Below are 16,450 nucleotides of genomic sequence, written 5' to 3'. Positions count from 1 at the left end.
ATTATTCTCTGCATTTGACCCATCACCCTTGATCATCTGCGGTCACTCGAACGAGTATGACGATCCTCCTGGTAGGGGTGTATCCCTTTATGGAGGATGCCTATGTGTGACTTAGTTTAACGCGGGGACACTGGTGCGCAGATGGTCACCACACAATCCTTGACAGAATCGGGTCAGGGTCCAGTGGCATGGAGTCCAAGACGACTGGGGACCCTTTTCTGCTGCAGCCTTCTTCCGCCATCGCAGCCGTTGTGGTAGTTCTTAAATCTACCGTCTTCCGCCTGCTCCGCCGTTGAGGTCTTCACCGTATCCCTGGCTAGGGGGCAGTCAGGTACTAGGCCTTTGCCAAGGGCCACCTGGGCTAACAGTAGTAAAGGGGTTAACCTCCTAGTGCCCCAAGACCCCATAGAGGAGAGACCCTTGATCACAACTACATTTAGATGAATAGTTGTATCTGACCACGTCAATCAAAACTGAGCATTATCTTTTGCAAATACATTAATTTCATTTTCTTTGGTTTTGTGAAATAATGTTATTGAGCACAAAATTATTCTCTGGAGATATGTATGTATGATGTGGAACTAAATATGACACTCAAACTGAATCCATACTTTTTTTCTTAGTTGTGTGTATTAACTTGACGTAAGAGTTGATTGCAAAAGATTTTTCTTCCTTTCAAAAACAATTTCCAAACAAATACATTACGAATAACAATCAGGTAATGCTAGTAAACATTTTTTTGCAAACCATTTGACATCAAATACTTGAATTATCTGGAACTGCAGGCATGATATATTTGTAAATATTACAGATAGAGATGTCCGATAATGGCTTTTTTGCCGATATTCTGAGATTGTCCAACTCTTAATTACCGATTCCGATATCAACCGATACCGATATATACAGTCGTGGAATTAACACATTATTATGCCTAATTTTGTTGTGATGCCCCACAGGATGCATTAAACAATGTAACAAGGTTTTCCAAAATAAATCAACTCAAGTTATGGAAAAAAATGCCAACATGACACTGCCATATTTTTTTATTATTGAAGTCACAAAGTGCATTACTTTTTTTAACATGCCTCAAAACAAGCAGCTTGGAATTTGGGACATGCTCTCCCTGAGAGAGCATGAGGACGTTGAGGTGGGCGGAGTTGGGGTAGGGGGTAGCGGCAGTGTATATTGTAGCGTCCCGGAAGAGTTAGTGCTGCAAGGGGTTCTGGGTATTTGTTCTGTTGTGTTTATGTTGTTATGGTGCGGATGTTCTCCCGAAATGTGTTTGTCATTATTGTTTGGTGTAGGTTCACAGTGTGGCGCATATTTGTAACAGTGTTAAAGTTGTTCATACGACCACCCTCAGTGTGACCTGTATGGCTGTTGACCAAGTATGTTGCATTCACTCGTGTGTGTGTGTGAAAAGCCGTAGATATTATGTGACTGGGCCGGCACGCAAAGGCAGTGCCTTTAAGGTTTATGGCGCTCTGTACTTCTCCCTACGTCCGTGTACACAGCGGCGTTTTAAAAAGTCATAAATTTTACTTTTTTAAACTGTTCCCGATAATTTCCTATATTACATTTTAAAGAATTTATCGGCCGATAATATCGGCAGTCCGATATTATTGGACATCTCTAATTACAGATAATTATGAAGTGTTTTTCAAGTGCTTGCTGCCACAAAGAAAAACAAACAAATGCTACTTGATCATGTCATGCTACCGCCTGGTCTATGTTAGTATGTTCCTGGTCTGGTTGGCCGTTTCTTTGCTAGACTGGAATGACTGTTGTTTAGGTTCATGCAAACTACAAGTTGCTTATAAACACATCCAACTTCGTTTTTTTGCTCCCCAAAAAAGATTGCGTTGGTGCAAGAGGGCAAAAGGAAGGCACAATGTTCCTTTGTGGATTCATTTAGTGGCAGGCAACATGGTTCACTGAATGTTAGGCCACACGACCATCAACTGTTCAAGAATTCAGTTGCATTGTGTTCAAAAGGATTGCTGGTCTTAGAATGGAATGCAAAGGTAAGAAGAATAAAGCAAACTAAACAAAGATAATATGGAATAGGCTTCAAGATACAAGTTGGGGACTTAACCACCCCAATCAAAAAACATCCTCCTACTAGTCTGCTGCTGGAGGACCAAATGTTTCCCGATTGAATGTCCGTGAAAAGGTCACTCTTTCATCCGTCCGGTCCATCTACTTGGACAGCTCTGTGGAAAGCCATTCCAGTCCTTCATACAGCCCGGTGCCTTGGGTGGCGCAGGTGGACTCAATGTGCCACTGTGGGGATGCAATGAGGAAGTGAGGAGAAGGATGCTTTCTGCATTGGGAGTCTGGAGTGACTTACAGCTTTGGTGCGGAGGGCATTGAGACCCAGTGTGTCTGAGAGATCGCTGACTGTCAGGGCGTTGGGGAGGTCCTGTTTGTTGGCGAAGACCAGCAGAACGGCGTCGCTCAACTCCTGCTCCTGCAACTGCAAGCACAAACACCAGACTTGACAACACCAAATGTCTTCTTTTGTTTAATGGCGGTTGGCAAGCAACCTTCTGGTGTGCATTACCGCCACCTACTGAAATGGAGTGTGGACCGAGGTGGATCCCCACTCTATACTCTTATTTAACCCAGTGTTTTTAAAATATGTGTATAATGCTTTATAACCTGTGTGTTCTGAGTGCAATCCTAAAATATCTTCCACTGCTAACCTAATCTCCTCTTTTGCTAACTTACTTTCCAGTATTTCCCTTTTTCTATTGTATTTCCTACAATGTATTAAAACATGTCCTACACTCATACTTGCCAACCTTGAGACCTCCGATTTCAGGAGGTGGGGTGTGGGGGCGTGGTTAAGATATATATATAAGAAATACTTGACTTTCAGTGAATTCTAGCTATATATATATATATATATATATATAAAAGAAATACTTGAATTTCAGTGTTCATTTATTTACACATACCGTATTTTCCGCACCATAAGCCGCCCTGGGTTATAAGCCGCGCCTTCAATGAACGGCATATTTCAAAACTTTGTCCACCTATAAGCCGCCCCGTGTTATAAGCCGCATCTAACTGCGCTAAAGGGAATGTCAAAAAAACAGTCAGATAGGTCAGTCAAACTTTAATAATATATTAAAAACCAGCGTGATGTGGGCGCGCATGGAGTCGTATATCAACATGGACGGAGCTGCGTGAAAAAAGCCACCCGGCCTCTTTGCGTAAACTTCCCTTAACCACTCGCTCATCTTTTCTTCATCCATCCATCCCTTCGAGTTAGCTTTTATGATGACGCCGGCTGGAAAGGTCTCTTTTGGCAAGGTCTTCCTTTTGAATATCACCATGGGTGGAAGTTTCTGGCCATTAGCATGGCAAGCTAGAACCACAGTGAAGGATGACTTCTCATTCCCTGTGGTGCGAATATTCACCGTACGTGCTCCCGTTGTATCCACAGTGCGGTTCACAGGAATATCAAAAGTCAGCGGAACCTCGTCCATGTTGATAATGTTCTCTGGCCGGATCTTTTTTTCAGCTATCTTGTTTTTACAATATGCACGGAAAGTAGCCAGCTTTTCTTGAAAGTCTTTAGGCAGTTGCTGTGAAATAGTAGTCCGTGTGCAGATGGAGAGATTGCGTCTTTTCATGAACCAGAAACCTGTCGCTTAGTAGGAGCCATTTTGTGGTCTTTACAGATGTAAACACACAAAGGAAATGAAACGTAATATCCGCGCCCTTCTTCTTCTTCTACGGGGGCGGGTGGTTGCTTACAGTAGAAGAAGAAGCGCTTCCTCTTCTATGGGGAAAAAAGATGGCGGCTGTTTACCGTAGTTGCGAGACCTAAACTTTATGAAAATGAATCTTAATATTAATCCATATATAAAGCGCACCGGGTTATAAGCCGCACTGTCAGCTTTTGAGTAAATTTGTGGTTTTTAGGTGCGGCTAATAGTGCGGAAAATACGGTATACACACACATAACACTCATCTACTCATTGTTGAGTTAAGGTTGAATTGTCCATCCTTGTTCTATTCTCTGTCACTATTTCAGAACACACACATTATGCAAATATACATTATAAAATCAATAAGAAAACGGGAGCTCTAATTTGGGAGTCTGAATTAGGATCAGAAGTTCCTATATAAACATTGCGCACTCACGTCGCCTTTTTTGTATTGATTACTGCAGCTGTGCACTGGATTCATTCACAAATACAAACTACAACTCACAAACACTTTAGAGTTAGGCTCCACCATCAGAATGTGTACTTAAACTTATAAAGATCACATGGATATTATTCAGTGAGTTGATTCACCAAAACTAACCTGTTATACAGGAGGAAAAAGCACACAGGACGTTTCAATTGTTCACAGACTGGTCGCGCTCATCAGAATGACAAGACACTTCCGGTCTGCAGGTGATAGCATTCAATTGGGAAGAAACGCCCTACTGCCCCCTACTGACCAATGTGAATACTGATAAATGTGTAATGACAGCTCCAAAAACGAATTCAAACCACAAAATAAAATAAATAAATCAACACAAAAATGTGACACATTATGGGTGGGTCACATATGCATGTAAAGTAGATGGCAGTATTGTCCTGTTTAAAAGTGTCACAACTTTGCTGTTTACGGCAGACGAACTGCTTTACGGTAGACGAAAACTTGACTGCTGTTGTTGTGTGTTGTTACCGCGCTGGGAGGACGTTAATGAAACTGCCTAACAATAAACCCACATAAGAAACCAAGAACTCGCCCTCCATCATTAGCTGTTTATATTGTAGGAAAGCGGACGTGAGAACAGGCTGTCAACACGTCACTCAGGTCCGCATGGAGCTGGAGGGGGCGTGGCCTCCAGCTCCGCCTGAATTTCGGGAGAAAATTTGTCCCGGGAGGTTTTCGGGAGAGGCGCTGAATTTCGGGAGTCTCCCGGAAAATCCGGGAGGGTTGGCAAGTATGCCTACACTTTCTATCTGATGGTTATAGTCACATATCCCTGTATTATGTTTCCCTATCAATTTCAATGAACTATTTAGATATGTATGTCCTAATCTCATTCTAGTAATAATGTCTTCTTCCTCCCTATTTCTATTGCCTCCTCTCATTACACCTACTCTCCTCTGGACTTTGTAATACTCCCTACCTTTTGTTTCCTTATTCCAATTATCCTGCCACTTTTTATTGTGTTCTATCTTAATTATGTTCTTCTTTACTGTGCTTAATCTCTATGTTTACTTCTGTTTTAGTGGTTGCTTGTTTTGCATATCTGTCTGCTAACTCGTTGCCCACAACTCCTACATGAGCAGGTACACAGAGAAATGTTACCACACCTCCCGCTTTATTTATTCTGCAGTTGCCTGAACTATTTCATATACCAAAAAAAACGGACCGTAGTCAGACCAACGTGGTCTGTAAATGATGCAAGGCGCTGGTCCCTACTAAGATTGGTAATGCCACACCACCTTAGCTGTGCTTACCTGAGCACAGCCGTAACCTCCTGGCACTAAACCTGAAGAAAATAGTTCTCAGGTGTCTGTATGTTTACATTCGTTATCATTACTATTTTGTTACACTTTATTAAGCATTTATTACACATTCCTTATTATTGCACCTTCATTTAAAAGAGGTGATTGTGAAGTAGGGGTGTAACGGTACACAAAAATTTCGGTTCGGTACGTACCTCGGTTTAGAGGTCACGGTACGGTTCATTTTCGGTACAGTAAAATCAAATTTGCAAAATCTCAACATTGCAATTTTTTCGAAATTACATTTAACCTTTAGCCCTGCGATGAGGTGGCGACTTGTCCAGGGTGTACACCGCCTTCCGCCTGATTGTAGCTGAGATAGGCTCCAGCGCCCCCCGCGACCCCAAAAGGGAATAAGCGGTAGAAAATGGATGGATTTAACCTTTAAGCTTTTTTATTTCACTTTTGTTATGTTTTTGTTTATTTTAATAGTATTTTTAGAATGTGCCGTGGGCCTTTAAAACATTAGCTGTGGGCCGCAAATGGCCTCCGGGGAACACTTTTGACACCCCTGCTATAGATAATAAAAAATTCAATCTGATAAATCTATGGATAAAAAGCAAAGCCTGGCGACGCATGCGCGTTTATCATAACTCTCTCACTCTCTCTGTCTCTGCCCCTCCCTCACCAATGCTGCTACGCGCACACCTCCACAATTTGTTTTGTTTTTAACCCCTTCTGAACCCTGAACGTACATTGAAAATACACACAACCCTAACTCAAAATGCCGGACATTTGAGGCATTTAAGAGACTCCGCCCGGACAGCCCCTGAAAAGAGGACGTATGGTCAGTCTATCGTAACCCGGTGTGTGTTGTGCCTCGGTGTGCATTGTTTACATAACGTGCGGTACGCTACTTAATATGTCCGTGTGGAAACTCGTTCGGTACACCTCCAAACCGAAACCCCCGTACCGAAACGGTTCAGTACAAATACACATACCGTTACACCCCTATTGTGAAGTGTTCAATGTTTGTTAAATTGACTGCTTGTGTTAACATTTCCTTTCTTCCTTGATAGCTAAGGGGTTTATAATCAGAGGAAGGTTACATTTTGAATACATTATATGTTTTTCTCCTGGTGCTTTTTTTCGATAAGTCATAATAAATATCAAAAATGTTCGCTATCTACCGATATAAGACACTTATATTGTGATAAAGTTTCCATCCATATCGCCTAGCCCAGGGGTCGGCAACATTTACCACTCAAAGAGCCATTTTGACCAGTTTCACAAATTAAAGAAAACAATGGGAGCCACAAAAATCTTTTGAAATTTAAAATGAAATAACACTGCATACAAAGTTTTTTTTTTGCTTTGTGCTATGTATAAACCAAGAGTCTCAGACACGCTGCCCACACCTTAATATGAAAATTGAATGTTAGTGCGGTCCGCGACTTTTATATGAATGGCGCTTGACAGCGTCATACTTCCCATCCCTCCCGATTCTTCCGGCAGACTTCGAATTTCAGGGCAACTGTTCTCTCGAACGGGCCGTGATGGTACAGCATTTAGCGCCCACTACAACCAGCCGGCCCAGCTACAAGTTGCGTAAGGCTTCTGCTTGCTCACGTAAGCGACAGCAAGGCATACTTGGTCAACAACCACACAGGTTACACTGACGGTGGCGGTATAAAAAACTTTAACACTCTTACTAATATGCGCCACACTGTGGACCCACACCAAACAAGAATTACAAACACATTTCGGGAGAACATCTGCACCGTAACACAACATGAACACAACAGAACAAATACCCAGAATCCCATGCAGCCCTAACTCTTCCGGGCTACATTATACACCCCCGCTACCAAACCCTGCCCACCTCAACCGACGCACGGAGGGGGGGGGGGGGGGGGTTGATGTGTGGGGGAGCAGGGTTGGGGTGGGGGCGGGGTTTGGTGGTAGCAGGGGTGCATAATGTAGCCCGGAAGAGTCAGGGCTGCATGGGATTCTGGGTATTTGTTCTGTTGTGTTTATGTTGTGTTAAGGTGCAGATGTTCTCCCGAAATGTGTTTGTCATTCTTGTTTGGTTTTGGTTCAAAGTGTGGCGCATTATTAGTAAGAGTGTTGAAGTTGTTTTATATGGCCACCGTCAGTGTAACCTGTGTGGCTGTTGACCAAGTATGCCTTGCTGTCACTTACGTGTGCAAGTCAAAGATGCATACAACAAAAGGATGGGCTGGCACGATGTTTGTACAGATTGCAGAGGGCGCTAAATACTGTACCATCATGGCACGCCCTTATTATTATTGTTAGTGTGAAAATAGGTGAATATAAATCCCGGGAGTTTTCTGCAAGAGGCACCAAAATCCGGAAATCTCCCGGGAAAAAAGCTGAGCCGCATCAGAGTGATCAAAGAGCCGCGGGTTGCCGACCCCTGGCCTAGCCCTTTAGTACCTACATGTTTTATTCTTTAAAATGTGTTAATACATGTATGATGCACATTTAAAGCTTGAACCTGGATTGTTGTTGACCAACACTGAGCTTGTGTTTATTTGCCATTTCTTCTGACAGCGGGGATTTTACTGAATTTTCAAAATTACTGGATACTACAGCCTCAATATTCTCACAGACTATAAATCTACCTTTAAAAATATAAGAATTCTTAGTTTTGAGTTGCATACATACCATCTTTGAGAGCTCATCTGCAGCCTCCTGCACTCTTTCTCGGTCATTGCTGTCCACTACAAAGATGAGGCCCTGCCAGATAAAAGCAATCGACATAGTTAGCTAATTGTATGCTTCCACGTTCATAAAAGTAAATAATCATTTGATCTATAATTTGCACAGCCAAACATAAAAAGGAAGTTTAACATGAGTAATGAGCTAGCTGCAACACAGTACAGGCCAAAAGTTTGGACACACCTTCTCATTCCCAACACAACTGATTGACCCAACCCCATTAATAAAGCAAGAAATTCCACTAATCAACCCTGATAAGGCACACCTGTGAAGTGAAAACCATTTCAGGTGACTACTTCTTGAAGCTCATGGAGAGAATGCCAAGAGTATGCAAAGCAGTAATCAGAGCAAAGGGTGGCTATTTTGAAGAAACCACAATATAAAACATGTTTTCAGTTATTTCACCTTTTTTTTGTTAAGTACATAACTCCACAAGTGTTCATTCATAGTTTTGATGTGACAATCTACAATGTAAATAGTCATGAAAATAAAGACAACGCATTGAAATGAGAAAGTGTGTCCAAACTTTTGGCCTGTACTGTATATAGTAGGCATAGCGTGTGGTGTTTTAACTGTGAACACACTGAGATCACATGCTGTAAATAACTGGTGTGGTGAGTAACAACATTTAAGTGAGACAAACACATGACTAATCAAGAGTATACATTGCTTTGTCGGAGACTTCGGCTTGATTAGCCCCGATACCTGTGTGTTCTGGAAATAATGCCTCCACATTAGGGATGTCCCGATCCAGGTTTTTGCACTTCCGATCCGATACCAATATTGTTTTTGCATTTCCGATCCGATACCGATACTGACCGATACTGGCCTATCCGAGCATGTATTAAAGTTTAAAGTTATTTAGCCAACTTAGTTGTCAGAATCATGTTGAAAAGGGTTTTAGTACTCTTGATAACAACTAGCCAGCTGAATTAGGGGAGTTTGAATAATACACAATGGTTGGTAACAAGAAACTGACCTGTTTATTCAAGGATAAACACAAAATAGACAAAATTATACATGACAAACAGAAATGGCATCATTGAACTAGGGCTGGGCGATATGGCCTTTTTTTAATATTGCGATATTTTAAGGCCATATAGCGATACACAATATATATCTCGATATTTTGCCTTAGCCTTGAATGAACACTTGATGCATATAATCACAGCAGTATGATGATTCTATGTGTTTTGATTGATTGAGACTTTTATTAGTAGGTTGCACAGTGAAGTACATATTCCGTACAATTGACCACTAAATGGTAACACCCCAATAAGTTTTTCAACTTGTTTAAGTCGGGGTCCACTTAAATTGATTCATGATACAGATATATACTATCAGATATATACTATCATCATAATACAGTCATCACACAAGATAATCACATTGAATTATCTACATTATTTATAATCCAGGGTGTGGAGGGGGAGCCGGATGTAAGTGTCAAAAAGACAGCCAAAAGAGTTTGGTATGAGAATAAATCTAAAGTTAAAATATAGGGTAGAAATGCACCCATTTGCAGGAAATGTAGTATTGATTTTCAAAATTTTCTTTCAAGGCTTGCATGTCTATATTAAAACATTCTTCTTCATACTGCATTAATATATGCTACTTTTAAACTTTCATGCAGAGAAGGAAATCACAACTAAAAAAAAAATCACAAATTTTTTCATACGGTGTTGTGGAAATTTTTGCCTCAGCATTTTGATGGTGTGGGTGTGTGGCACCGAATGGAGATAAGCGTCTCGACAGACGTCACAATATTTGAACAATGATGACGAAAACTGTTTTCTCTGTCGTGTCCGTGTGTTGAAAATCGTTATGCGCTTATTTTTTTATTAGATTTTGTGCGTGGCATAGATTTGCTATGCGCAGAGGACGCTTAAACAGTGCGCAATTGCATAGGCGAGCACCTTAGAGGGAGCGTTGCTCGCACGGCTGCGCTAGCATCACAGCTAACGTTAGCCATGCTGCTACCTCTCTGCTCGGGGAGGACGTATACGTATGTGACGTATGACGTGACAGTATGTGACGTGTGTCGTGACAGTATGTGACGTGTGTCGTGACAGTATGTGACGTGTGTAAGAAGGCGCGCTGCTGTCTGTGAGAGGGAGACACAAGAAAGAGTGAGAAGAGCCTGTCGTGTAATGCCAGCAGCTAAAAGCAACTGCGTGAGAATTCACAGACATGTGGATGTGTTGAAGGTGTGCTGGAAAATGCGGTACGGAAATTACGGAGCAGCAGAAAAGTGGAATGTATTATTTAAATCGGTGCGTTGGAAAACACGGACCGGAGGTTTTTTTTTAAACTGGATCTGGATCGGCATTTTCCCATGCCTTGGCGATACGCAATTTTTGGCAAATATCAGCAGCCGATCCGATCCAAATATCGGATCGGGACATCCCTACTCCACATTAGCCATAATACCTGTATGTTCTGGAAATAATGCCTCCACATTAGCCCCAATACCCGTGTGTTCTGGAAATAATGCCTCCACATTAGCCCTAATACCTGTGCAGTATTTCCCCCAGAAAATATGTTAGTTAAGGTGGTGTCTCTCCAGGGGGAAAGGGGTAGGTGGGTGTAAGGAACAGCGTAACTTGGCCTGTCGCCATCACGTCTCCATCTCATCGCTGCCACCACAGCCTGGGGGGGGGTAATAGACTACAGACTGTGGTGACGTAGGCCGGCTTCGTCGCATGAAGAAGCCTACAATTTTTGGTTGTGTTTTCCGCTCCATATGCCGATATACTATATATATCTCGATATTTTTTCCGTAAAGTAAAAATACACAAAACAGTCCTAGTTACCTGAGACACTAAGTATGTCATTATTATGACTTAGTAAGTCAATATTTTGACTTAGTAATTTACTAAATCAAAATAATGACAAAATAATGACTTACTAAGTCAAAATAATGACTTAATAAGTCAAATTAATGACTTACTGTAAGTAAGCGTTTCCAATAAGTGTTTGAAAAAAAAGAGTTAAAAATAGGGCCACATGCTGACATATTCTCAACTCATCATGCTTAATTTATTACAGCATTTGGGAAGCCTGTAATTTATTTTTATTATGTAACTGTTATATATTTGTATCAACATGTGATAGCAGGGACCCTGCCATTAAAAACTAGGCTGCTACATTACTAATGATTAATGTACCGTATTTTTCGGAGTATAAGTCGCACCTGCCGAAAATGCATAATAAAAAAGGAAAAAAACATAAGTCGCACTGGAGCCCGGCCAAACTATGGAAAAAACTGCGACTTATAGTCCGAAAAATACGGTAATTATAGCTAAAAAAAATAGTACAATAGCAATACGAGAGGCTATTCATCCCTGAACACCATAGCGTTCATGTAGGCTTTATGATGCAGTTACATTATTATATCAACTATCAGAGACAGCTTCAGGAAACTCTTCATTTAACATATTGTCCTTTTTTGCTGCTTCAACACAGCTCAATCAACACAGAAAAAAGGTAAAGTGAAATAACTTTGTTGTTAACTGTAGGTCAATAATGCTTGTCACTCTCAGACACAGGGGTTTTCTGTTTGTAGCACGCACACACACACCGCAAAATGAGCTAACGTTACGCTAAAAGCTAATTAGCCTTCACCTCAAGGACTGCGAGCGAGCTGAGCTGCCGCTTATGTTTCTAAAACGTCAACGGGCTCATAGTGATGTCACTAGTAGTTGACTTTGAGGTGTTTATTATAATTTGGGGAGAGTCCGCTGCCTTATGCTCACCTGCTAAACACCTTTCTGCTCACCCCACCACTGGAGCACTGACTCCAAGCGCTCTGAATACGCACTGCTGATTGGCTGTTACATGCGCTCTAAATACGCACTGCTGATTGGCTGCAGAGACGTACTGACAGAGGCAGAGGCATAACCAAGCGGAGCACCTTGTTAAGACTTTAGTTTAGGCGGTGGCTCTTTGTTGTTAAGGCAGCCGCCTTAACAACAAAGCACTGCGGGAAACCCTGCTGTGGGTTCTGGAAATAATGCCTCCACATTAGCCATAATACCTGTGTGTTCTGGAAATAATGCCTCCACAGGGGCCTGATCTTGTCCTGACCGCCCACATCCCACACCGTGAAACTGATGTTCTGATACTCTACGGTCTCCACGTTGAAACCTGTCCAAGGAGGAAATAAAATAAAAGGTAAACGAGGTTGTGTACAATCATAATCAATATTAATTAGCATTGAGGTGATTACAAAGTCCCCAGGTCTTACCAATAGTGGGGATGGTTGTTACAATTTCGCCGAGCTTCAGTTTGTATAAGATGGTGGTTTTCCCAGCAGCATCCAGCCCGACTAGGGACGGGAATGTTGAGAAATGACAAGTTACAACACGGGAGGATGACAACATGTCAAATATTACATAATAAAACAAAGAGACATCACAACTTGCTTTTTTCCAAAACAGGGATGCTAACAATATATTATGGTTAGGGCCTCGTCTAGTCCCTAAATAGCTTTTGTTTTGCTCGGTAGAAACCAAATCAATTCATTTTGCCTTTGAACATGACGTTTTTTCTTTTTTTTTCTTCCCTAATGTTACCCCTGCCCTCAAAGGTCTGCTCCAAAAATACTTTGACAAACTCTATGGGTTTTTTATCAAATAGAAACTGGCGTGGGAAAACAATGTCAAAAATGACTACTCTGTGGGCCTAAGTTCTACATAATATTACACAAGACAATTAATTGGAAACTATTTTGTTGAAAATAATGCAGAATATGTAGATATGTTTCAAAGAAGAGTTGAAAATAAGGCAGAATACGTAGATAAGTTTTAAAGAGTTAAAAATAAATATGTAGATATGTTTCAAAGAAGAGTTCATCTACTGTTGAAAATATGGCAGAATATGTAGATGTTTAAAAGAAGAGTTGAAAATAAGGCAGAATATGTCGATATGTTTCAAAGTTAAAAATAAATATGTAGATATGTTTCAAAGAGTTAAAAATAAATATGTAGATAAGTTTCAAAGTTAAAAATAAATATGTAGATATGTTTCATAGAAGAGTTAAAAATAAGGCAGAATATGTAGATGTTTCAAAGAAGAGTTAAAATTAAATATGTAGATATGTATCAGAGTTAAAAATAAATATATAGATGTTTCAAAGAGTTAAAAATAAATATGTAGATGTTTCAAAGAAAAGTTAAAAATAAATATGTAGATATGTATCAAAGAGTTAAAAATAAATATGTAGATATGTATCAGAGTTAAAAATAAGTATGTAGATATGTTTCAAAGTTAAAAATATGTAGATATGTTTCATAGAAGAGTTAAAAATAAGGTAGAATATGTAGATGTTTCAAAAAAGTTAAAAATAAATATGTAGATATGTATCAAGAGTTAAAAATAAATATGTAGATATGTTTCAAAGAGTGAAAAATAAATATGTAGATATGTATCAAAGAGTTAAAAATAAATATGTAGATGTTTCAAAGAAGAGGTAAATAAATATGTAGATATGTTTCAAAGAGTTAAATAAATATGTAGACATGTATTAAAGAGTTAAAAATAAATATGTAGATATGTTTCGAAGAGTTAAATAAATATGTAGATATGTTTCAAAGAGTTAAAAATAAATATGTAGATATATTTCAAGGAAGAGTTATATAAATATGTAGATATATTTCAAGGAAGAGTTAAATATGTAGATATATTTCAAGGAAGAGTTAAATAAATCTGAAGATATGTTTCAAAGAAGAGTTCAATATATGTAGATATGTATCAAAGAGTTAAAAATAAATATGTAGATATATTTCAAGGAAGAGTTAAATAAATATGAAGATATGTTTCAAATAAGAGTTAAATAAATATGTAGATATGTTTCAAAGAGTTAAATAAATATGTAGACATGTATTAAAGAGTTAAAAATAAATATGTAGATATGTTTCAAAGAGTTAAATAAATATGTAGATATGTTTCAAAGAGTTAAAAATAAATATGTAGACATATTTCAAGGAAGAGTTAAATAAATATGTAGATATATTTCAAGGAAGAGTTAAATATGTAGATATATTTCAAGGAAGAGTTAAATAAATCTGAAGATATGTTTCAAAGAAGAGTTCAATATATGTAGATATGTATCAAAGAAGAGTTAAAAATAAATATGTAGATATATTTCAAGGAAGAGTTAAATAAATATGAAGATATGTTTCAAATAAGAGTTAAATAAATATGTAGATATGTTCCAAAGAGTTAAATAAATATGTAGATATGTATCAAAGAAGAGTTATAAATAAATATGTAGATATGTATCAAAGAGTTAAAAATAAATATGTAGATAATTTTCAAAGAAGAGTTAAATAAATATGTAGATATGTAACAAAGTTAAAAATAAATATGTATTCAAAGAAGAGTTAAATAAATATGTAGATATGTATCAAAGAGTTAAAAATAAATATGTAGATGTCTCAAAGAAGAGTTAAATAAATATGTTTCAAAGAAGAGTTAAATTACTTCCCTGCGACAGCAGAGGAAAACGTCGACTTCCAGTTGACAAACTGCCTTTAAAAATTAACTCATTTGTTTATTGACTCATGACTATTTTACCACGTTTACGCCACTAAAGTGAACCTTCATATGTTGTCCGTCAATTGGGAGCCCTTGTTTATGTATTTTTTTCAAACTTTAACTTGTGAAAACGACGAGGCTTCGCGCAAGCTAGCAAGTAGCTAAGCTAAGCTAACCGTCAAAACAACGCTTTTTTGTACTCACCCATCAAAATCCTCATTTGTTTTTTGCCAAAAAGTCGTCCGAAGACTGAAGATAATACCAGCCCCATGAATGGAGTGTGGTGTGTGATAGTTTGGGTAAAAGGTGGATGTTAAAGCCCCGTACAAAGCGTTGAGGTTGTTTCACCAGGAGACTCTGCCACGTCCGGCCAACGTGGAACCCGTGACGTCACCGCTTTCAATCAACTTTATCCACAACAACGGAACAGGAACTTGTGACGTCACTGCTTTCAATCAACTTTATCCACAACAACGGAACAAGAAATATCGCACACATTTTTATCCCGGACGTTTTTAAAATGTGAATTTTACACATCAATTATGTTAACCCACTAAATAATGTTAACCTAAATATTGTCTAATTATATATGACCAAACATTCAAACCATTTTTTAAATATAAATAAATACTAAGTTATCCATCAAATTGTGCAATGTAAAATTAGCAATAGATTTCAAGGTCAAATTGTGGCATTTACTGTGCTTTTTACAGCATTTTCCTCTATATAAAAATTGTGTTAATTTTTTTTACTGTAATAAACGGTGGTGCCGTGTTGGCATTTACAGTAATACACCAAACATTTACAATTGTTGATTTGCGGGGGGGCAAACAAACTGGCAGCTCAGGTGCCAACATTTTATTGTAAAATTGCATTTTTTTTTAATTTACAGTAAAAAAACAAAAGTACATTTTACAGTAAAATTCTGGCTACTGAGCTGCTTTTGTTTAACCATAAAATGTATTGTTTTTCTATTTACAGTAATATATACTACATTTACAGTAATGTACATCAAATGTTGAGGTGAAATGATTGCAATTTACCTTTTTTTTTTTTACATTTTAATTTTTTTTAAATCTACTAATGAAATACTTACAAATATGGTTTAATAATAGTATTCATTGTTAGAAGCGGTCCTCTGGGGCCAAACATAACGTCCAAGTGGCCCTCAGTGAAAAGGACTTTGACACCGTTTTAATTTTCCTGAGGGAACTCTCCTGAAGGAATCAATAAACATTTTTTTGTGTAACAATACACAAAAAATTTGGTTGGGTACTGTTGCGTTTGGACCAGTTGTTCCTCCCAGGGATTTCAAGTTTCTGGTCGTCGCTCCCAAGCTCTTTACGACACTTAAAGCTGAGTAAAAGAACCACCAGAGACAGAATAGGTATTTTGTATATATTTGCAAAGCTTTGTAAATATAAATGAGACCAGTCCAGCATAGAACATTCAATCACGCAGCTAAGATGGTCTCCTCTCAAAAATGGAAACCTTCTCTTCTATAAAGTCTCTCTCCCTCCCACCCTCGCTGTCTTGTCTTTCCAGCCCAAACACATGCCCATTTTCCTCTGCAGCTGGACAGAAGAATAGATAAGAAGAAGGAGTATCTCTCTTTCTTACATTCCATATTCAAGGTTAGCACACAGTATTTGCAGACAACCAAAAGATCACAATTGGAAGAAAAACACCAGCTGTTTTGTAATATGATT

General features: G+C 38.8%; 2 protein-coding genes across 2 annotated transcripts in view; one reads left to right on the top strand and one right to left on the bottom strand.

Moving 5' to 3' along the window:
• The window catches only part of LOC133611942 (transmembrane protein 116), a 485,483-nt gene that overhangs the window by 444,901 nt on the left and 24,132 nt on the right, over positions 1 to 16,450 (top strand). The gene's annotated exons all lie outside the window — the stretch shown is intronic.
• Positions 1,895 to 15,151, bottom strand: LOC133611946 (ADP-ribosylation factor 5-like). The gene is made up of 6 exons (XM_072913708.1): positions 14,946 to 15,151; positions 12,451 to 12,531; positions 12,241 to 12,350; positions 8,151 to 8,222; positions 2,351 to 2,476; positions 1,895 to 2,283 (listed from the first exon to the last, which is right to left on the bottom strand). The coding sequence occupies exons 1-6, from the start codon at positions 15,010 to 15,012 to the stop codon at positions 2,200 to 2,202; spliced, it is 540 nt and encodes a 179-aa protein (XP_072769809.1). The 5' UTR covers positions 15,013 to 15,151; the 3' UTR covers positions 1,895 to 2,199.

This window comes from Nerophis lumbriciformis, linkage group LG08 (assembly GCF_033978685.3).
Source record: "Nerophis lumbriciformis linkage group LG08, RoL_Nlum_v2.1, whole genome shotgun sequence".
In the NCBI taxonomy this organism is placed as follows: Eukaryota; Metazoa; Chordata; class Actinopteri; order Syngnathiformes; family Syngnathidae; genus Nerophis; species Nerophis lumbriciformis.
This window is presented reverse-complemented; position numbering and strand designations above follow the sequence as displayed.